The sequence below is a fragment of the Pelmatolapia mariae genome, linkage group LG8 (genome assembly GCF_036321145.2).
Source record: "Pelmatolapia mariae isolate MD_Pm_ZW linkage group LG8, Pm_UMD_F_2, whole genome shotgun sequence".
Classification (NCBI taxonomy): Eukaryota; Metazoa; Chordata; class Actinopteri; order Cichliformes; family Cichlidae; genus Pelmatolapia; species Pelmatolapia mariae.
The window spans coordinates 24,430,088-24,453,064 of record NC_086234.1 but is presented as its reverse complement, the minus strand read 5'-3'; the positions used below and the strand labels follow the sequence as shown (position 1 = coordinate 24,453,064).

General features: G+C 42.0%; 2 protein-coding genes across 3 annotated transcripts in view; one reads left to right on the top strand and one right to left on the bottom strand.

Moving 5' to 3' along the window:
• LOC134632818 (ras-related protein Rab-26) overlaps positions 1-22,977 on the top strand; it is a 144,265-nt gene that overhangs the window by 87,382 nt on the left and 33,906 nt on the right. The gene's annotated exons all lie outside the window — the stretch shown is intronic.
• On the bottom strand, positions 10,570-13,397 carry LOC134632817 (mediator of DNA damage checkpoint protein 1-like). 2 transcript variants are annotated; one of them, XM_063481631.1, is made up of 3 exons: positions 13,364-13,397; positions 11,842-12,816; positions 10,570-11,026 (listed from the first exon to the last, which is right to left on the bottom strand). In XM_063481631.1, the coding sequence occupies exons 2-3, from the start codon at positions 12,788-12,790 to the stop codon at positions 10,965-10,967; spliced, it is 1,011 nt and encodes a 336-aa protein (XP_063337701.1). In that variant the 5' UTR covers positions 12,791-12,816; positions 13,364-13,397; the 3' UTR covers positions 10,570-10,964. The 2 variants fall into 2 exon arrangements, with proteins under 2 accessions (XP_063337701.1, XP_063337702.1); XM_063481632.1 differs by having other exon boundaries at positions 13,311-13,386.

Genomic DNA, 22,977 nt, shown 5'->3' with positions numbered 1-22,977 from the left:
TAATGATGGACTCTGTCGGGATAGGCTAGACCAAATTGTCAAGATGCTATTCAACTGCCATAGTGGCACATTAAAGCAAGTAAGTTATTATAACTGCAGTCTATGCAACAGTGTGTACAAATATAGAAATTAAACAGTTCTGTACTAAATATAATGTTCCAATTAACACTATTTGTATGCATTTTGAGAATTATACATTTAGTTGTCTAAAAATGTAATTGCAGTGAACAGTGAATTTTTTTTTATACTAGCAGAACTACTGTTAGTGAAGCAAAAGAGTTTTCCATGGGTTCTTCAAACAAGCCGTTTAAAGCTACTATGTTTAATAACTGTTTAAAACCACTTATTGTTGTGATGGAAATACAAGTGAGACAAGAAGTTTGAAGATCATCTATTCAAACTTTAACTGAGATAAATGTAGTCATGTGGCGCACGCTGCTCTGCAAAGCTACTTCACTGCCCTGTATGTCACCCATGGTGTGAATCCATTAGCAGCAGTGCTTCAGAGTGAAGGCTGGAGAGCAATTGTAAGATAACGAGCTGGAGACACAGTCCCCAGTGCTGTCCATCTATCATTCTCTCTCCTTTTGAGACTCTTTTCAATCTGTAATCGCAACTACAACTATTGTTATTGCTGTTTGACCTGTCTCTTTTTCCTCTATTCTGCAATTTTTATGTCTCCGTTTTACTGCCAGTAAAATGTGCCTGCTGTAGAGAATTTAAAACCTGCAATTTAGATTGTTTATTTTTTTTTTCCTGTATTTGGAAGAAAGGGTGGCGTCATAAGCTAATGCTAGCTAGCTTGGATGCCAAGGTGCATCCCCAGACTGTCCAGCCCACAGATGCATGAGGTGAAGAGATTCTCACAGCAGATTGGTAGTGATGACTGCACCTTGCTTTGTTAAGCATGTTGCACTGTGGCCCCAAAGCAAGAAGGTTCTGGCCCTGATCGGCTGTGGTCTTTCTATGTGGGATTTGCACATTCTCCCAGAGTACTCCACAGAGACAGCTTTTACATTTCAATCCAATTCAATTCCATTTTATTCATATCACAAGACAAGGTAATGACCGTACAATATTAGAGAGAAAATCCTGTGAGCAGAATATCATCAGCAAACACTTGGCAACAGTGGGGAGGAAAAAACTCCCTTTTAACAGGAAGAACTCTAGTCTTGTTCCTGTGCTGAATTCTGAATCCCGACTGAAACTCTTCAAATTAACAATTCTTCTGCAAACGATCAGTTAGCTGTTTTACAACTACTCTGCTCTCCAGTGATTGGCCTATAATTAGCTAACACAGCTGTGTCAAGTGATAGCTTTTAAAGTAATGGTTTAATTGCTGCCACCTTAAAATCCCATGGTATGTAGCCTGTTAATAGAGAATACTCCAGCTTCCTCCCAAAGCCATTTATGTCAGGTTAATTGGTAATTCTTAAAGGGCTGTAGGTGTGGATTAGAGAGGGTGTAGTTTTTTCTTTGTAATCGACCGATGACCTGAACTTGTGTTCAAATTGTTGTGTCCCTACTGCAATCTACACAATGGGTATCCATAAGCCGTATGATCAAGGACATGTTGATGATCATGTGTTTTGGTGGTTGTCATGCCAACAGGTGCATAACTGCTCTTAAGATATTTTCTTTTTCACCACCATTTCAAATATATTTGCCTGGACCTTGATTATGTCTCTTTGTACCCATCTTAGGCGCATTATTATAGTGCACACGCTGTTTGTGTGGTGATTTTTATTATAAAACTGAAATGTCTCTTGAATAATCAAAAAAGAATGACCAGAATCATAGAAGGACAGGAGTAGTGTTTGGAGTAGCCAGATAAAAGCTTTTCAGGCTGCATTATTCATACTAGCTCCATTATTACATGTCCTGTAAATATAGTTGTAATTTTTCAGGAGACAGATGCCTTGAATGCTTTACAACCTCATATCAGGGCTATACAGCTGCTACTGCAGAACCATGCATTCTGCTGGCTAAAGATTTACGCTGACATGCAAGTAGCGCACTTGAGCGCATGCATACAAAGGCCGCAGCATGCATGCATGCACAAGCAAATTTTATTGGTATTGACCAACACTCTTGGACACAGAGGTCACAGAAAGAAAAATCTTTAAATCATTAAATCACTGAAGGCCTTTGTGTGGAGGGGAGGCTCTGTTGTTTAAAAGATTACCTCAACAGTAGAGTAAAAATCGATGCGATGTACACTCAGTGTCAGCGGGCATGCTGCCAGCTAAACGTTTAGAGAGAAAGAAGAGGGCAAGACTATAGACAGCAGAAAAACTCTGTGCAAATAGAAGAAGTGGTGGTTTATTGCAATCTTTTTGCATATGCCGTATGGTACAATCTTAATGCAATATCTGTTAATTTACTGAATGCTTAATCATTCCGCCCATGTATGCTGGCCCTGAAGCGTCCTTTCACAGTGTGATGACTCCAAAGAAGTTTAGTCTAAGTTCTCATCTTTTTCTCATTTCATCTTTTTTCCTCAATTTTTGTCACATATCAATATGCTGTTATTTTGGTCATTGCTAATATTAAACAACGCGTCAAAGTTTTAAATGACCTTGTTGTTTGTACAATCGTACAAATGTATTTGCAATTTATTCTAATTTATTTATTGTTTTATTCTTGGCTCTGTATGATCTCAGCGCAAATGATCATACTTAATACCATCATCTCAGCTACAAAGTTCTGGCTGTGAGCACAGGAGCCACACCCACACACAGTTCAAAACTTCTGTTTGCAAAGGACATCCAATCAGAGAAAAGTTAGCTTTTACCTTTGGCAGCAACTACAGCCCCAAGGCTTTTTGAGTGTGATGCTACACGCTAAGCACACCTTTTTTGGTCAGTTTCTCCCATTCTTCTTTGCAGAACCTCTTAAGCTCCATCAGGTTGGATGGGGAGCGTCAGTGAACAAACATTTTCAGATCTCTCCACATATGTTCAGTCAGGCTCTTTGCCACTGAAGGACATTCATAGACTGGTCCTGGAACCACTCCTTTGTTATCTTGGCAGTGTGTTCATGCTCGTTGTCCTGTTGGAAGATGAACTTTTTGCCTAATTCTGTGCTCCACAGCGCTTTGGAGTGGGCTGTCATCAATGATGTCTGTACTTTGCTGCATTCCTTTTTCCTTCATCCCTGTCTAGTCTCCTGGTTTCTGCTACCAATAACATCTCTCTCCGCAGAGCAATGCTGGAATTCTGTCAGAGTGATCTTCAGGTTCTTGCTCACCTCCCTGACTACGGCCCTTCCACCCGGACACCAACAGGAAGTGTCCTGAAGGTGCCAAACTTATTTAATGATGATGGAGGCCACTGTGCTCGTTGGACCTTCAGTGCTGCAGATTTTTTTTTTTTTTACATAATCCTGTCTCGGAAGTCTGTAGACAATCCCATTGACTTCATGGCTTGTTTTGTGCTCTAACATTTTTATAAATTTGGAAGAACTTTTTTTCCCTTTGTCAGTCACAGATGTTCTGTGCAGAATTTTAAGGTCAAAAATTAACGCAATTCGTTTTAAAATAAGGCTGTAACATGACAAAATGTGGAACAGCAGCTTTGTGAATACTTTACAGAGGCACTGTTTTTATCTACCTCAGTCTGCAGAAACCTCACATTAGTTTCAGGTCTTTATACAGAGGGCAGATTGTTTTTAGTCTGAAGTTACCTTGTAGCAAATAATCGGTTCATTACCAGTTTGGACATCTGCAATAAAAAAAAATACTATGTAGGGATATTGTAGGGAATATGTATGGAATCTGAAGCAATACTATAAAATAACCATAATGACAATGATTGTAGGGTCCTGTGTGTTTATGAGTATCGGTGTAAAGGAGAGTCTAGTAAGTAAAATAAAAATACACCAGATAATTGTTTTCTTTTCCATCACAACCTCAACTTATAAAGGTTGCTAATCTGTGCCAATTTGCCTAATTGAGCTGCAAATCTGCCTCAAATGTTTCGAATGCTGCTGAAATAGAGAAAAAAATAATGTTGATTGGCAGACCGGGGTGGCAGTGCTTTGCTGTTCAAGGTCCTCTCCTTTGCCAAGTAGAACATTAACAATGCAGGCACACTCTCCAGCACTCTGCCAGTTTACAGCACCAAATCAAATAAATGTTTGTCCCTCTCCCTTTCCTTCTCTCTCTTTGACACACAAGCAAATTTGTTGATTTTCTCCATCTCCTCTCTCGAGCGTTGATACGTTCTCTTCTCTGTTTCTCCTCTGTTTATTTGCTTGCTCCCTTCTGTCGAAGCTGCATCTTCCTCAAACCAAGTTATCTTTTCGCACTCTTCTCCCACGATAGCAGTGGCATTTCTTTTCTTCTCTTTTCTGTCTTTGGCTGAAAACATTCCCGCCGTCAGCACAGTTTATCAGACAGCAGTTAGAAAACAGCTTGAAATAGGCCAGTGTGTGTCCTATGAATATGTAAAAGACAAGAAATGGGCGATTAAGATGTGACATCCTTGTGGTAGTTGGCCACTAATTGGTTACTCCGCTTTTCAGGGGAATTTGACAGAAACTTTAATGGCTCCATCTGTATTTGGCTCATTGCAGCATGTGATGGAGCTGGAAGAGGAGCACACACATTCACACTAATGCCCCTGCATGTGCTGTTGCCTCGCAGCCGTACACAGTGGTATTTACACATACACATGCTGTATTAAAAAACACACACGCAGAATCTGTACAAACCCAACAACAATCCTGTTTGCATATGTAGAGCAACCCAACTGTGCAAAGGGTGTTTTCTGTTTATTAAGATTAAATTAATTTTCAAGATGCAGCGCCATGCTAACAAGACATACGATTAAATGAAATGTGAAGCAACACTCAGGAGGACCATTTGGCACCATAGTAGGTGGCAAAATATTCGCCCAACCAGTTTTCTGGCGGCCAACTTTAAATGACATGTGTGCTTCAGAAGCTTGAATTTACACCACAGTTTAAAGCAGCAGGTTCAGATGCTGCTGAGCAGGTGTACGGCTTTTTCCTGGCTTTGTGTGCTTTGTAAGATAAGATAAGATAACCTTTATTAGTCCCACACGTGGGAAATTTGTTTTGTCACAGCAGGAAGTGGACAGTGCAAAAGTTATGAAGCAAAAATTAGAATAAAATAAAATAAGAATGAATACAGTACACAACTGTACAGAATAGAATAAAATAAAATACTATATACAGTAGGATAAAATAGAATAGAATATACAATAAGATAAAAATAGAATACAAATGCTATATACAACTCAGTAAAAATACAACGATGATATCATAGATGATATCAAATTGTGCATTAGGGTGGTCACAATACTAGAATTTAAACTCAATACCAATACCCAGAAAAATAAATACATTTCGACCCCATGCTGCAACACAACAGAAGCAATTGTGCAGACGTCATATCTTGAAAATGTAACTTTAACTAATTTTCCCAGTTATGAGTTAATCTTACACACTTTCTTTTTAAACCTAAGTTTAGATGTTTTATTTGTTTTACATTTAAATAAATGAGTGTAAAATGTATTTTAGGACCTACTAATAAACAAAGGGTATGACAAATACCTGACATCAAAATAATTTAATTACTGTAGAAGAAAAGCATTCTGGTTAAAAATTAAGATAAAGCTTGGTGTTAGTTATGCTAAAATATATAAGATATAAAAAGCAATATCTTTCACTATGAAGGATTAAACCACTCACTGCCTGCATTTTAAATCTGACCTGAGCAGCTGGAAACAACAAACACATAAAAAAATATTGTAAAAGTTGAAAAGTTTATCATCTCTCTCATCTACCGTTCATACTGCTCTGCCTCAGTCTGCAGCTCTTTACAGCCTCAGCTTTGCTCTTCAGGCCTGACATTCATCCATCTGATTTTGCTGTTCTGCTTCTCTTTATTTTCTCCGATTAGTTCTCCACACTCTGGACTCTTTTCCCAGTTCTATTACGGTTCCCCTGCTGCTCTGCACAGCCAGCAACCCACGCAGTGCTCAATGTAACCATAACCTGCTCTGCCACAGTTCAATATTTGAATTGTGAGGCCAGTTGCTGGACTTCTGGGAGAGAAATGTTCCCCAGTTCTTTGTGATACTTGGTTCAATGATGTGCCACATGTTTTCATGAAATATCTGGACCGGCTCGGTGCCCACTTCTACTACAAAACCATCTTGCTGTGACTGCAGTATATGGTTAAGAATTGTCTTGTTCCCGTTTTTTTCCATCGTCGTCTGGATGGAAAAAAACTGTTCAGCACTGACTGTGTCTTTACGCATGTATAAACTGGTAATTCCATCCCAATACCAGGCTTTCAATTGACTGCCTATGACAACTTGTATGGCTCTGCTCCTCTTTCGTGAATACACTGCAATCCATGTTTCCTAAAATAAATTCAGATTTTAATTTCTTTATCTAAATAACAGTTTTCTGCGTTGCCTCAGTAATGTTATGGATTCATTGGCCTGTCAGGGTTAATTGCTCATTAACTGAAGGTGTCATAACTTCCAATTGTTCTGGGACACTTTAACCCCAGTTTTCCTCCTGCCCTGTGTCCATCACTGGATTTTCTGGGAGAAACTGCTCTCTCTGTATCCTTAGACAGTTAGTACATAGAATAAACATTCCCATTAACAGCGTTTAAGAAAGAGCGTATGTGTCTCTTCTTATGTTTTTATTTTTTTCAGGTGATCTTGTTACTTAACACCTGTCCATCCTCATCTGCCTTTCCATCAGCATGTTATTTTATTTTATTTGGACGGTTCTCCTGTGAATGCCCCGGCACTATTTTATATTCTACATCTTATTTTGCTAAAGTCAATAAAAAAACACATAAATAATTTGGAAACAACATACTGGTTGTTTGCTTGCATACTGTTAATAGTAGGAGTTAGTTTTGAAAGGGTTTAAACCACCAAGTATAGCAACCAAGTACGGTTGCCAGGAGAACCGTCTTTCTCTTGGCAACCTTGTTTGTTCAGTCTTTTTCTGATTTTCTAGTTTTTCATTTTTCACTTTCATGAACTGTAAACTTTAACATACTGATGCCTGTAACAGCTGTATAGTTTACCTTTTTTTTTTTTTTGACAGCAGGCTGTAAACAGGATTTTTTCTGCTGTGAAACTCGGCATTTTAATTTGGGGGATACACGGGAATATTGCCACTCCAGGGACTACACTTCAGTGTGGGTTTAATTTTTCAGCCCTGATGTTGTTTCTTTGTTTTGGCATACCTGTCCATCAAGTTAGGCAACTTTTACAATAGATAATGTAGATTTCTGCCACCATAACATTGTATAAATGATATAAAATTGCATACATAAGTATGCCCACACATTTAATAGTAAAAAAAAAATTTATTGTGAAATGTTGTCACAATAAAATTGATTAGCAGCGATAAATTTGACTTGAATGATGTTTGAAGGAGAAATCTCTGATTTGGAAATGTGCATTATTGACAAGTATGTCTGTATCCTGTGAAACAGCTGGGCTTAATGGACATTTAATGCAGTGACGTGTCATAATGGGCTTTAATAGACATTGATTTACACAAAAATCTTGTGTTGAGTGCTTAATTTAAATTCCATAAAAAGATGCAACCTGGACGACATACTGAACTGCTGTTTTTATTACTTCTAACATTGTAGTTTTCATGATTTCATTCGTACTGCTTTGGAACCAACAATAGGTTTTGTACCACTCACACATGAGCTGAATCCAAGCAAACATGTACACTTTAACACACGGATGCCCCAAACACACACACACACACACACACAGTGCCAGCAGGCTAATAAGTGTCAGTGTGCTATGCTTCTACAGTTCTCTTTACTCTGAGGGGGTGAAGAGATTGCCTCCTCTCTGCCTATTCCCTTTTTTTCAGTCTCTCCTTGCCATCTCATTTAGGCTCCTGGGACTTTTGTTATTTGTTACTCTTAAAGTTTCAGTTATTTTTCACTCAGTTTAAGTGAAACCTTAAGTCAGAGGTTCATTCCACCTCAAGACTTTCAGTTCACTTTATTTAGCAGGGTAAGAACACTGAGCCTCATTCACAAACAGAATTTCCATTAAATATGTCAGTGGCAGACTTTGTTCTTACGGCTGTGCCCGTGTAAGGCTACAGTCACACTAAGGAAAACTGCTTAACAAATTTATTAGACCACCACCTAGTGTGAAGTTTATGCCAAAGCTGCCCTAAGTTATTGGTAATTATCAAAATTGTTTTATTTATTTAATTTACTGTATTATAAAAAAGCCGTTTTTCCTGGGCAAATGGAGGCTGCCATTCTATTATTACTCTGGTGTAACTGAAACTTTAGTAAATGGAATTGGAATCACTGTGAGTCAATTCAAGTGATCATAGTCTGCATTGTGCCATGGCCCATTTTCTCAGAAACAGGTTTACTTTGAGCTGTATCCAGGAGAAAAAAGTGGAGTTTCTGAAAAACTACAAACTCCTGAGAAAAAACTTGCAGCAGGTTCAGATTTGGTGCATATGGTGTGTGTTTTTCTGTGCATGTGGTATTCTGCAGTCTCATTGCTCACCTGCCTGCAGCGTTGCTTCCAGCCTGCACTGGAGTTTTCTCTCCGCTTTGCTCCATACCCAGCAGCTCATCTCAGTGGACCAAATCCAGATTCACGCAATTCTATTAGACTCCATCTAAACTCTGTCTGCGTTTTTTAAAAATATTTCGCTTACAAAAGTAAACTTAAAGATTTCTTTGCCGTGGATTTTGCTGAAGTATTAACAGATATTTCATGTGAAAAGCAGTTTCTGTGTTATCATTAATAGCATTAGTCTGTTTTAAAGCTTGCTACTGGTGTCTTCATCTTTTAGCACTTTTAAAAAGAGCTTAATTTTAATAAAGTTTCAGAAAAGTGTTGATTCTGGCTAAGAGAAGCATAAATGTGCTTCCTCTGAAGGGTGGCTGGCCTCTCCCGTAGAGATAGGCTGAGAAGTTCAGCCATCTAGCAGGGGCTCAGAGTAGAGTCGCTGCTCCTCCACATCAAAAAGAGCCAGTTGAGGTGGTTCAGGCATCTCATAAGGATGCTTCCTGGGCGCCTCCTGTGTGAGGTGTTCCGGGCATGTCCCACCAGGAGGAGACCCTGACACAAACCCAGGACCCACTGGAGAGATTATATCTCTTGTCTGGCCTGGGAACACCTTGGTGTTCCCCCGGATAAGCTGGGGGAGGTGCGGAAGAAGATAAATGGATAAATGAATTTTTTTCAGGCACACAAAACATAAACAACATTTGCTATATGCAGTTTAATATATATATAAGTGGAATTTTAAAATTACTGACATTTTTACTGTCACAACAGGCCAACTCTGCCTGGATCAGCTGGTTTTTGTATTTGTGGTGTTCCAAGCAGAAGTTGCCTACACGGAAATTGCAGTGTGCCCTCATAGTAAACAAACTATGCAACATCAACACTTACAACACAGTTGAAGGGTGGCTCCTCTGTCTCTTCTTTACTTCTTAAATATTCATTTATGTGCCATTATACAGATACAACCACTTAGAATTCCTACTCCCAACTGGTTGTCAGCCAGTTCCCAGCCACTAGGAGTACACCCTCCTTCTCCTGGGGTGTATCTGCTTTTCATTATTTATTCATTCCACTATTTCACTCAATTGCAGGTGTTACCAATATGCCAGGAAACAGATAATTACTATTATGTTGCTAATATGTTGGTTGGGCTAGAGTTAATCCCTGGGACACTGGGATGTGTGTGAATGGGTGGATGACTGAATGTAGTGTAAAGCGCTTTGGGGTCCTTAGGGACTAAGCAAAGCGCTATACAAATACAGGCCATTTACCATTTGACTCCACTGCACCTGCATCCATCTATTATACACAGTCTGTCATGATTTGATGATGTGAATACTGTAAGCACTAATTAGGTTTCAAACAAGCCGTGGTAACAAAAGGTAAGCAGGTTCAGGCATTCAGTTGTCATTTTACATAGTCAGCTGTTTCAAATGCCATAGACGTTATTTGCTACCAGTCTTATTCTTAGTCTGTACCCTCCTCCACCTACAACAATGCACCTCATTTAGTGACTCAACAGTGAGTCATATTTTGTAATTTTGCCTCTGTACACCACCACAGTGGATTTTAAATCAATCAAGATGTGGTCAAAATGCATTCTTTCAGCTGTATTTCAAGGAGTTTAGCAGAAATTTCAGTTGAATAATGAATTTTCTTTTAGATACTCTCATTTAAACAGAGTGCATTTATCTCTACTCTACACTTCTACTTTCCTGAAATTTCTCAATAAGCTGCTGCATATTGGACTTACATTAAATACACATAGGCCAGCTAAAGCACAGTGAAAAGGAAGACCGATTCTTAACTGCATCACATTGACATTGTGAGTGTGTCTGCTGGTAAACAGACTGAGGTTTGTGTGTTTTATATTATCAAAGATATGCTGAGGCTGAAGGGGAGGATAGCAGGTGAAATTCATGTTTAGTGTCAAAAACATCAGACCATATGATCAGCCAATAATTTCAATGATATTTGATTTTTTTTAATTTATAAAGATATTGCATGTAGGGTACAGGTATACTTAAAAGCTCGATTAATAAGTCATCACTTGAGAAGTTAAAATGAGCAATGCAATTGTATGTACATCTCCAGCTGGAACAGCTCATTTCCTGTTTATCTAGCCCTATCCTTTGTCATTGCACCTTGCCTACATAGATAAATTCAGATTTTACCACAGAGTATTACACCGTAAATAATGCTTATGCAATTATAAGCTGCAGTAATTTCATCATCTGCACACCTTGTTTTTTCCAATACAGCTATTACTTCATCCCCATAAATTGACAAAAAGAACAAATTAAAAGTCTCCTCAACAGAGAGGAAGAATTATTCTACTCTATACAGAATAGATGGGACGTGGAGTCAATGATTAGAGGTCTTTTCAGAGATCTCTTAGATCTCTCAGCCCGGGAAGCGTGGGGTGGACCTCTCACTGTCGCAGCTGATGTGAAGATGCTGCATTCCTGAAAAACAGGGGATGACATTACTATCGATTTCCACTTAAATGCTTGCATGTCATCTCAGCACCTCATAAAGGAAATCAATCAAAAGTAAATCAAGATACTCAGACATCTGCACTTAGAACTTCTGCAAGGGCAATGCCATGTGTCATGTTCAGAGGTAACAAATTCACTTTCATGAACGTGCATACATTTCTGGCTCTAGACCTTAATCAGGCAAATAGCCAAACATATCCCAAAACTATTCAGTAAACAAAAGTGAACCTTTAAATGGGTTAGGGATAGGATTAACCCTACTTCATTGCACTTTAAAACAAAAGGTAACTTTGTTGCTATCTCTGCATATCTATACTTTTCTTTAGTTTCTGTAAAACATATGCTGTTTCAATGTTGGATCAACATTTCCAGATTTTGATATAATGTTTATGCGCAAGTAATTACTGTATTTTCACTATACTAACGCCATTTTTAAAAAATTGTTAATTTGAATTAAACGTTCCAATACAGGTGAAGAAAGCAAACTGCTACCAACACTGTTCCAGTCGTCATTACGACCCATAGCACCAAATTACTTCCCACTGGTTCGTATAATTAATATCTAAACTCTGTATTGATAAAGTTACTATTCATGCATAGGACATGCAGAAGGAATAAGTTCAGTCTGGATGTAAATTTATGTCTATACCAGAATATTAGAATTGCTGCTCTGTCACCGTCACAAGTTTCTCAACCTTTTAGAAGTCTACTATAAAATGAATGAGTTGTCCCTTTAACTCATAATAAGCATGATTATTGTGAGATTTTCTTTGAGCACTTACCATTTTTTGTAGCATGTATTCTGTTGTGGTCCACACTCTGATGTGAATGTTTAAGTTTTGGCTTTATGATCCTGGTATAAATGTTTTCATCTCTGTCGCTTTTACAGCCCAGGCGTGAATAAGCAATAAGTTGTGCTATTTGTCTAGCCATGGCTGTTTTTTCCGGAACGGGTGGCGGTATTTTGCGAGGGGTGGCCTTGGGGTCTTTTTCATTCCCCTCACTGAACACATCGTCAGACTCATCTGAAAGGGCAAGCGGGCGAAGATGCACAGCGCAGAGTTCATCCAGTGTCACCGCAGGCATTTGGATCCTCTGAGATTGGAGGAAGGCTTCTGAGTCAGAGTGGCGTCGTCGTGAGGGTTTGGGTTTAAGGGCGGGTTTGGTTTTAGGTAATGGCTCAGGTTTCAGAGGGTTAACATCAGGGATTGTGGGGAGGGGAATCTGCAGGGAGAGCCTGTTAGCACGAGCTCGGGGGTTGAGCGAGCTGGACTTGGGATGCAACTTCCAGCCTAGAGGGTCGTGGCCGATGATAAGCGATGTCTTAACTGGAGGAGGAGAGGAGCAGGATGAGGTGGTGGAAGAGGTGGAGGAAGATGAGGAGTGACTTGGTGATGGTGAGATCCCCATGGGGGGGCAGGAGTAGCGTTTCACTGGATCATGGGATGCTACAGGGGTTTGCAGGAGCGATGCACTACACTCAGGAGGCTGTGGTTCCTTCTTGGTCTTGTTTGTTGTCACGTTAGAGGTGGACACTGCTGACAAAGGACGCGCTCTGCTGGGCTCCGGTCTGTGTGGTGACCTCTCTTTGAGCCCTCTGTTTTTCTTTCTGAGGATCACCTGATTCCCTATGGCCACATTTTGACTCATCTGGCCCCACTCATCAATACCATTGGCAAGTGCTGGAGTAGCAGTGCCATTACAAGCATTGGGGTATTTTGTCTTGTTCATCTTGGGACATTAGTGTGCAGATAAGCCTGTGAAGAAAAACACATATAGAGAGAGAGGGTGGGGGCACTTAGGATGTTTCAAGGTTAAAAAGAGGAAGAGCAGACGCCCGTCTTGACTTCTCAAATTTGTGTTTCACAACAGACACTATGGCTACTATGTCAACACTCATATGTTGTGTGAATCTTCCTGTTGACAGTTAATTGCTGAAACACTTCTGTTTTATTGGCCTCAACACTGCAATCAGATAGAAAATGAAATGTCTCAGATGTGTTCCTTCAGTTCACCAACTGGCTTCAGTTAAACCCAAATCGTATTACTTATGAGTTTCACCATTAGTTTCTTTAGCCTCTGCTTTGAAAAAAAAAACCAACTACTTCTTTCCACATCAGTATGCAATTAAATTACTAAACATCGCATTCACTGAAAAAAGCTGATTGCTTAAGTTAGTAAATGAAGTTAAGTTTAACGTACTACAGCTCTTGGGAAATGAATGACAACGGTATGTTTACAATGTACTTACAGCTTAAGTAAAAGAGATCCAATGCAAAGCATGAAATGTAAGATGTTGTTTACCTCCAGTGTTGCACAGATCGCTGTTGTCTTTCAGCCTGGGCTAATCTATTTCACTCTCCTGTCTTTATAAAGCTCAATGGGTGTTACCTCCCCATCTGACCACAGCTTCCCCAAACTAACGCCCAGAAACCCACATTTCACACACAGGTCCTCATTTCACACAGTAACACATGTACACTCAAGCACACACTCCAGTCAGGCTTGATGAGCAGCTGCTTTCATAATAGCGTGGAGTAAGAGCAACATGTCTAGTTGTTTACATGAAAGGTATTTAAGCTAAGAAGCTAACCATGGCAGTATACTAGAGACTAGACTAGAAATCGTAATTATACGACTTACTGTTATTTTCATAATTACAGCATCTTTAACCAAAGAGTTTTTCCACTGTGTGTGTGTGGAATATATATAACATAGGTAAAAAGAATACACAGTCTTTGGCGAACACTGATGCTTTTACATTTTGAAAGCCTCCCTCATAGTGCTCCATATAGAGTACCATATTCAAAAATAAGCACTCTCAATGATTTTTAGTGTTTGTTTTCAAGAGTTTAAATCATCTCTGCTTCATAAACCCTGGAGCTGCTGCCAAGGACATTTTTAACCACTCAAGCAGTGGATGCTCAAATCCTGGTAATATTACTCAGTTAGCTCGTCTCTCTCTTTGTTCCAGACCACAAAATACCAAAGAGGAAACATTGTTACCTTTTGACATTTGTGACATTTGTGAGTATCCTGACAATTGCCATTAGTTTTACTATGCCTCATTAAAGATGCATTGAATCACATCTTAACTTTAGTTAATGCATCTCTGTCTGATATATGTGTACAGTTGATAACATTAGGTAATGTTACTTACTTGTGTTAATGTTACTTTTAATGTTACTTATTAATCTGTCCAATATTATTTCATGAATATGCAGAATTTAGTTTATTACATGACTAATTATTTTAATAAAAAATAATTAATTAAGAAAAAAGTTTTTTTCTTAACATTAAATATTTTATATATTCTTCTGCCTACACAGTGCTGGAGAAAGCTACCAAACAAGTCATCAGAGTTATAGTTGTTGGCATGCAAACACAAAAAAACAATAGTTAACAAATGGTTAACTAGGCTTCAGATAGCATAAGGTGCACCAGAGGCCATGAGAAGGTGGAGCAATCTTCACCACCCTCTCTATCTCCTGTTGCTGCCACAGCAACAGGAGATAGAGAGGGTGGTGAAGATGGCTCTGTGATTGGTTTGGAAATGTTCTTATTACAACAATGCACGGACTTCCAGGTTACACCTGATCATTATATTAATGTAAATCATCAATAAGATGGCACATGGCACATTTATCCCTTATGGGGTGGATCAGTATGTCACTGATGTGTCGATGTGTTCAAATAAGCTGATGTTGACAAATAATCTGCTTAGCATATGATCATTACACACTGAGAAATTTCATTGCCTGCTTTTTATCAGCAGGACAGGAGTGGAGAAGAAGTAAAGAAGTGAGAATAGAGGAGATGAGGAGTGTGACACATAGATAAGACACTATAGTGGAGAGAGGACATGACAACACTCTACTTGCTAAAAGTGCTAAATAACATAGGAAGATGCGTTATCTTTGCACGTCCCAAATCAAATGTTCAGACTACCAAAATAAAATTGAAAAGTCATGCTTGGAGGAATATATTGTGTGCTGGGTCCTTAAGTTGTCAGTAAGGTATCTGTAGTAGGCAGGGCATCTGCCCAGATGGCTACTCCTCCCTGAGCCTGGTTTTGTCCGGGCTTACTTCCTGTCAAAAGGGAGTTTTTCCTTCCCAGTGTCGCCAAGTGCTTCCTCGTAAGTTTCACTGCCTAAACATAACCAAAAACAAATGTAAAGAAATGCAAAGAAAATAAATTAAAATGCAAGTAAAACTCAAACCATATACATATATGGTAAATATATAATGACAATAAAGGCCTTTTCTATTCTAACACACTGTGTAGTCGTTGCTTTGAGGGGTGAAATGACTTAAGCCTTCATAAATCTCTCAAAACCCCCAGATTCAGACTCTTTTGTCCTGTAGAAACTTTTTTTGTCTGACATCAGAAACAAACCAGTAGATATTAAACCGCCCAGTAAGAGAAAATGAAAACAGCGGAAATTTGTGTCCAAGACCACAAATCTATAGATAGCAGTTCACAAGTATTTCACATACCGCTGAGACTGTGTTGTTTATAGGGCATGTTTGTGGAGAATTATCTATACCTGCTTTTCTGTGAATATCAGAATTGCTAATCACAGTGACATCGTATTTTGATGAGTCTGTCATGAGCGAGGTGAATTTTGGAAACACCATATGACAGTTTTGTATTTGGAAGAGATTTATAAGGTTCAAGGAAGCTGTCGCAATATTCAAATTACACCCTGGCATGATCCGCTGCCTTTTTTTTCTTAGCATGGTGTGCAGTAACATTTTGAAGCTGTTTACCTCTTTTTTTGAACACCAATGCTAAGCAGCCCACAAAGTGAAAACCACAGTCAGGACATTCAGTATAACCCTCAAACAGAGTGTCAAGGGAGTGCCAGTTTCCCATGACTCTTTGTACAGACTCTGCAGTTGTACACAAAGTGTCAAATCTTTATCAAGGCTGTAAACCTTGCCCACGTGTACGCTACATGTGTTTTCACACATGTAGCGTACATGTTCGCACGTACTGCAGGAACTCTTAACGCTCAGCATCGACAGCGATTCCTTTGAAGTTTGATCCCTTCACTTCAGAAGCAGCGTTCCTTCCCTCACTTCCCCATAATCCACCCACAGACTGCCGGGATCTTTCAAGGTTGTGTGAGTAATTGGCGGGTTCGCGTGTTGTTGGAAGCTGGGTCTGCTAGGTCAGAGCTCAGTACATTAATCTTGGCATAATGAAGCGATGTAAACCTCACAGGACACTGTAAATCTACAGACGAGAGCGAGGATTACTGCTGTTCGGAGTAGTCGTTTCCTGATGATACACACAAAGGGGGGGGGATGCATGTGCGAGACACCTGACCTTTTTTTCCTTCCTGTTTCATTCAGTAGCAATGAAATATATTTGCCTCGCTTCGTGCTCAGTCAATGTGTGCTTATTGATGCTTGAAATGTTAACGGTAACTCTCTGCCCAGCTGGCTCTTTCTATTTGTGTTATGTTTGGGGTTATATCACTTTCTGTATCACACATCACTGGTAACACTCTTGCGGAGAATTTTTCAAAACAGTTTGCTCAATAAGAAAACTGCCAAACAATGTAAGGTCCAGTACTGTAAAATACAGCATTCATAAATAATGTGGGAAAACGTCTGAAGATGTTTGTCTTGAAGTTGACAAGAGAGGTTTGTTCACAACAGCTGAGCACAGAAACAGGATCAACAGAGGTGTGCACAGCATTGCGCTGCAGAAAATTGAGAGATTTGGCAGTTTGATCCCCTCAGGTTTGCTGGCAAAATGATTAAAGGAACTCCTCTGATTTTTCGAGGAAACCGTCAGTAATGTGAGCATGACAGCCAGGGACACGTCGGCAGGGTTTTTGGAGGAGTTCTCTGAAGTGTAAATGAGATATTATTGCTAACATTAAAAAATGCCGTGGGATACATCATTTCCTGATTTTAATGTCAGCAAGAAAAAATTGTTTCACGTCACTCCAGAAAATATGCAGATAGCTTTTTTAAATGCAAATGTGTTGGGACATACATTTCTAAAAGTGGCAGCTTCAACGCTGAAGAGTGGATTTGTTTGTTTTAAAGGCAAACTCCTAAAGCACACCTATTATGCTCAGCTCAAGCTCCATATTTGTTTACAGTTCAAATTACTCTTATACTGGGCCTTGGGCCTTGGGTCAGTAACATCACCCTTTTGCCCCTTTGTACAGTGACTGACTGTACCTGAATGTACTCATAAATATACATTGATTACTTTGTAATTATGTAGCCACCATACATGGGCCGAGACGGACATCGCTGCTCCATAATCTAATTATGTTCTATATATGCGGCCAGAGATCGCCCACATATATAGTATAGTATACTAGAGGTGGAGGAGGAAAGAACTGATAGGCGTTCATGTGCTTTGTAGGCAACTTTTAATTTGTGTCTGCACCTTCAGGTTAAAGATATGAGGGACCATACCTATGTTTTATCATCTAAGAAAGCGAGAGACAGCATGACCGGCATCTGGATAAAATGTCATCCTCTTCTTCCTCACCTCAAGCCTCACCTCCTGAACAGTAGTCAGGGCTCTAACAGACAGAAATGTGCATAAAATGCTCATTTATTCTCAATATTGCAATTACTAATTGCCAGCAGATGAGATATGTGACCCTGCTGTCTACAGACAGCTGACAAAGAGCTGACTAAACAACATGAGGTAGTTATAAGCTAATGCTATGCCAGCTAATACAGATTAAATTGCCACTTTCAGTCAGAGGTCAGCCGATAGGTGCCCCCCCTTCTTACCTTGGGGTGTATCTACCTTCCATTATAAATATGTCACATCATTTTTTCTGCTTGGATGCAACTTACAAATGTATTCATTTATTCTTTAGATTTCTATATTTCTCATAAGAGAGGCCAGACTTCCACCTAGTTTTTCATTTGTTAAGTTCTCTCCAGGTTTATGAAGGTGTTTCAAAGCTGTTCTTTGGACATTGACTGCTTTTTAAATCATTTCCAGTTTTGCCCTTTTACCTTGGAGGGGAATGTTTATCAAGCTAAGTGTATTAGACCAGTGTTAACTTGATAGATGAGCGTGGGTGTGTAACTCTTATCAGCTATTTGGGGTTTTTATGGGGGTTGGGCCCTATCTTTGGAAATGTGCACAAATAAACAAAGCAACCTCATGGTGCTTTCACAAACACCGGGCATTAGAAGACTACCAAAAAAATGCAGTCTGTACTACTATGTGAATTGTTTCAAGGAGGAGAGTACATACTCTCACAGTTACCACAAGATAAAAAAAAAAGACTGATGTTCAGATGTCGGAGTTTTCATGAAGGCAGCTCTGCACTGAAAACTGTTTCCGTTGTGACTTGATCTTTCCACCAAGTACAAACTACTCCTACATATTTTTAAGTTACACTCTGTTATAAATTCAACAAGATGTCAAAAATTTTGCAGATGTATTAGCAACAGTTTTAGTAACATACTCTGCATACCTTTGAAAACGGGATCTTAAAATTAATGTAGTTAATGTAAAAGTAATGCATTTCATATAAGAACATTAGCAGTGCAATGAAATAATCGCTTTATTTCATGTTCAGAAACGCAGTTCAGCAATAATCATAATCAATGCAAGCATCACTTTCTGTCCGACTTGTTCGGTGTGCACAACCTGCATTTTATTTGCTGCAAACATATATCTATATTAATATTTTATGGAAAGGCTGATTCTGTCATAAAAAAGGAATCCTTGAACAAATTAAAAGGGTATAAATACATAGTGTAGCAAGCCTGTAAATGAATGCGCCACCACACTGCTCCCCCTGGTGGATACACAAGGCATTACTGACGGTTTTCCTAATGGTCACTTAGTGGCGTTACTACTCATGGTTGCATCATCCACGTCACAGGCGGGAGATATCATTACGGTCATCCATCAGTCGCAGCCTGTTCTTAGGGGTGAAATCCAGTACAATGACGGTCCCGCGGTAATACACGTTCCAGCCATGTATTCCAGCCCTAACCATAACCTTATCCCTAACCTTAACCAGCACTGTAATGACGTTAAATAGTGTTTTCCAAAGCGATTTAAGTAAAATGAACGAACATGTGTAGATTGATTCCAAACAGTTCTCATGTTTCCTCGTTTGTCCGATCTCGTCATTTAAGGACGTGTTGGGTGCCCGGACGCGTAATATGTTGACGATTTGTCACCTAGTGTAAAATATTACGCTTTGGGAGTGAGAAGGTGTTGTCAGTCGGCAATCGGTCAGGATTCCACCAGGATCCTTTGTGGTCCTATCAATGATTTTAAGTGACTGTATCTGTATGACCAAAAATGTTTTACCAGCCACAGAAAAGAGCTGCTAATAGAGGCTAAGAGCAGCAAACAGTGGCAAAAATAGCAGCGCTTACCAACAGAGAGGTTCAGGTTATCCTCAATAACTTAGTTTTGGTGTTAGTGGACAAAAGTGAGCTTTACTGTCATGGTCCTGGGTCGTGCGACCCAGTGTTTTGAGTTGTAGTTTATTTTGAGGTTTATCGTTTATGTTCATGAAGTTATTCCTGCTCATTTGTTATTTATATTGCCCTTGTGTTAAGTCTCCCTGGTTCATGTGTCATGTCTGCGTGGTTATGTTTAGTTCATGTCGTGTCTAATCTCCATGTTTCCTGTTTTACTTTGAAAGTCTGTATTCTATGTCAGTATATTCAGTTTCACTTCTCCTGTCCTGTCGTTAGGTTCATGTGTGTCAGTTGTGTTCCCATGTGTGGCCACTTCCCCTGATTATCCCTCATGTGTATTTAGTCTCTGTGTTTCTTGCAGTCTGTGTCGCGTCGTCTGTGTTATCTCCCCTACCCCTTGCCACAGTTTCCCAGCCATAGTCAGTCATCGTTTTGTTTATTGTTTTGCCATAGTTTAACTTCTCAGTAAGAGTCCTAGTCTTTGTTCAGGTTTCCCTCAGTTACTTTGTTGCCTTTTTTCTGTGAGTTTTCAGCCCTCAATAAAAGGCTCGCTTTTTGTTAAAGTCCAGTTTCGTCTCCTCGCCTCTGTCTGCTCTTGGGTCCTCTACTTACTCCACACGGTCTGCCCCGGCAGCCCGTGACAGTACGACGCGACCATGCCTGACCCAGCGACACAAGAGCAGGAGATCGTTCGGACAGTGGAGTCGCTATGCGGCAAGTGGCTGCAGTGTTCCAGAAAGGAGGAACGGGAGGAGTTAGTCCGCCAAGTAGGGGTATGCGCGTCCGTATTCCCCTGGTTATGGGAGGCGCTGCACCCCCTCATCATTGACTTTCTCGTCTCCACCCTCCAACTCCGCCCGCAACAACAGCTGTCCTGTGTGCGTGAGTCGTCGCCAGAGCCATGCTGTGGCTCTGTTCCCCCGCTGCCTCGTGAGCCTGAAGCAGTCAGAGTCGGTACGGTGAGGCTCACCACCGACACACCGTCGGCCCACGCTTCATCGGCTTCCGCATCCTCGCCACCGCCTGACTGCACTACGCGGCTCATGGAGATGCCAGCTGCGATTGACTTCGGTGAGGAGGAGCGGCAGCAGGTATTACAGGCGTATTGCGAAGACGAGCTCCGTTGGAAGCCCTGGCTCATCTTCGAGGAGGAGCTCTCTCCAACCGCCCCGCCTCACACCTGCCGCCCACCCTCGCCGCCTCGATCGGACTACACGTCTCCTGCTTCCTTTCTAGCACGGATGTGTTTGGAGGATGAGGAGCCGGTCGCCGTGGAGAGTCAAGTGTTGTCCACGGCCGCTTCAAGGAGGAAGCGACGTTCACGCCGCCGTCGCACGCCGCTACGTCCCGTCTCGCCCTCCACTGAGCATCACGAGGACGCTGTGGTTGTCCGGGATGTCGATCTCGAGGAGCGGCAGCGCGCCGCATGCGTGCAGCTAGAGGAAGAGTGCGGGTGGGAGCCGTGGCTCGCTCCTGATTATGACGAGCGCTCTTTTCGGGGAGCTCGACTGGCTCTCGGAGGTCCCCGGAGCTGCCAGGGACTTCCACCCCTCACTCCGCCCGCTTCCACAGATAGAAAGAAGCGGCGCTCTCACCGTCGGCGCTCCGAGGCCCCTCGGCTAACGCTATCTGAGGTGTTAACCTCCATCAGCCATCCAGTTGTGAGTACCACTGACTCAGTTCCGGACATTGTATCTAGCCCCACAGCCAAAGACCTCATGTCAAAGGAGAGTGTTTCTGGGGCTGCAGGGACTAAAGCGTTCTTGTCTGGCTGTGACCTGGCCGATTCGGCGGGTTACGGCATCCATGACCCAGTTAACAATCATAACAGCAATAAAGATGACTGTGCCCTCGGCGTCATAACTTCTGAACCTGAATGTTGTACTGATGTAAACAATAACTGTCTTGTTCTAGAGTTGTTTAACCCTGGTACAGCAAGCTTTGAGCAGACAACGTCAGAGTCTGGTACTACGATTAATAGCTCTAATGTTGCCGTCGATGACAATGTGTCTGTATCCATCAACACTAGCCTAGCGCCCTGCTCTAAAGGGGTTTTTAGCGCAGTACAGGACGGATTTTCTGTAGAGTGCAACTCTGTGATTACTAACCCACCATTATTTGCAGCCACCAATGGTTGTACTTCTGTACTGTGTCATCCTACCAAACCAAAGGTTTTTTCTAAGTTAACCAGTGATGAGGGTGTTAAAACTCACACAGTGAACCTGCAGTCTGTGAGTTTTTCTAAAATAATGAAGGATGCTGGGAGTAACGGTTCAGACTCAAAGTGTTCTGTATCACATGATTTTCAAGTTAATGTGTTGAAATCACCAGCGAGCAGCCCTAGTTCTGTGTGTGTTCAAGAATTAAAGCCTGTTACCTCAGACCATTTAACAATTACCAAGCCACCTCATGCCAGGTTTGAAACTTTGCTTATACCATTTTCTAAGTCTGAAGAGAGACTGTCTAGCTTACCTCAAGGAGCAACTAAAGACTGTTTGAACTGTGCTGGAGTCTCTGAAGAGTTAGGATCTAATTTCGTTGTTGCCCCTCTGCTAGCACCCCTTGATATGCATGTTCAGGACTCTGGGTGCACTTCCAAGGCGGCTGTGGCACTGCTCGACCTCATACCCGCATCTGATTCCGAGGTGGAGACAGCAGCTGTCCAGTCAGCACCCGTGCTTGTTTTGTCCCAGATTCCTCTTATAACGGAGGCTGTGGACACTAAGGACAGTTTTTCACCTGCCCTCTCTGAGCGTGGAGTTAGGTCCCAGCGGTCTGTTTCACCACAGGCTTCAGCCCGGCTACCTGCTCAGTTTCCGGGTCAGCCTCCCGCTCAGATGTTTGTTCAACCACCTGTGCAGGCTCTGACGCAAACACCCCTATGTCCACAACAGCTCCCTGTCCAGTACGCAGCTCAGCTCCCTGTCCAGTGTGCAGCTTGTCCTGCATCTGCTGCCGGATGCCCGCTGCTTCACGCCACGTCCGCTGGAGGGCCCGGGGAGCCCGTCCAGCCCCACGCCACGTCCGCCGGAGGGCCCGGGGAGCCCGTCCAGCCCCACGCCACGTCCGCCGGAGGGCCCGGGGAGCCCGTCCAGCCCCACGCCACGTCCGCCGGAGGGCCCGGGGAGCCCGTCCTGCCCCACGCCACGTCCGCCGGAGGGCCCGGGGAGCCCGTCCAGCCCCACGCCACGTCCGCCGGAGGGCCCGGGGAGCCCGTCCAGCCCCACGCCTCGTCAGCCGGAGGGCCCGGGGAGCCCGTCCAGCCCCACGCCTCGTCAGCCGGAGGGCCCGGGGAGCCCGTCCAGCCCCACGCCTCGTCAGCCGGAGGGCCCGGGGAGCCCGTCCAGCCCCACGCCTCGTCAGCCGGAGGGCCCGGGGAGCCCGTCCAGCCCCACGCCTCGTCAGCCGGAGGGCCCGGGGAGCCCGTCCAGCCCCACGCCTCGTCAGCCGGAGGGCCCGGGGAGCCCGTCCAGCCCCACGCC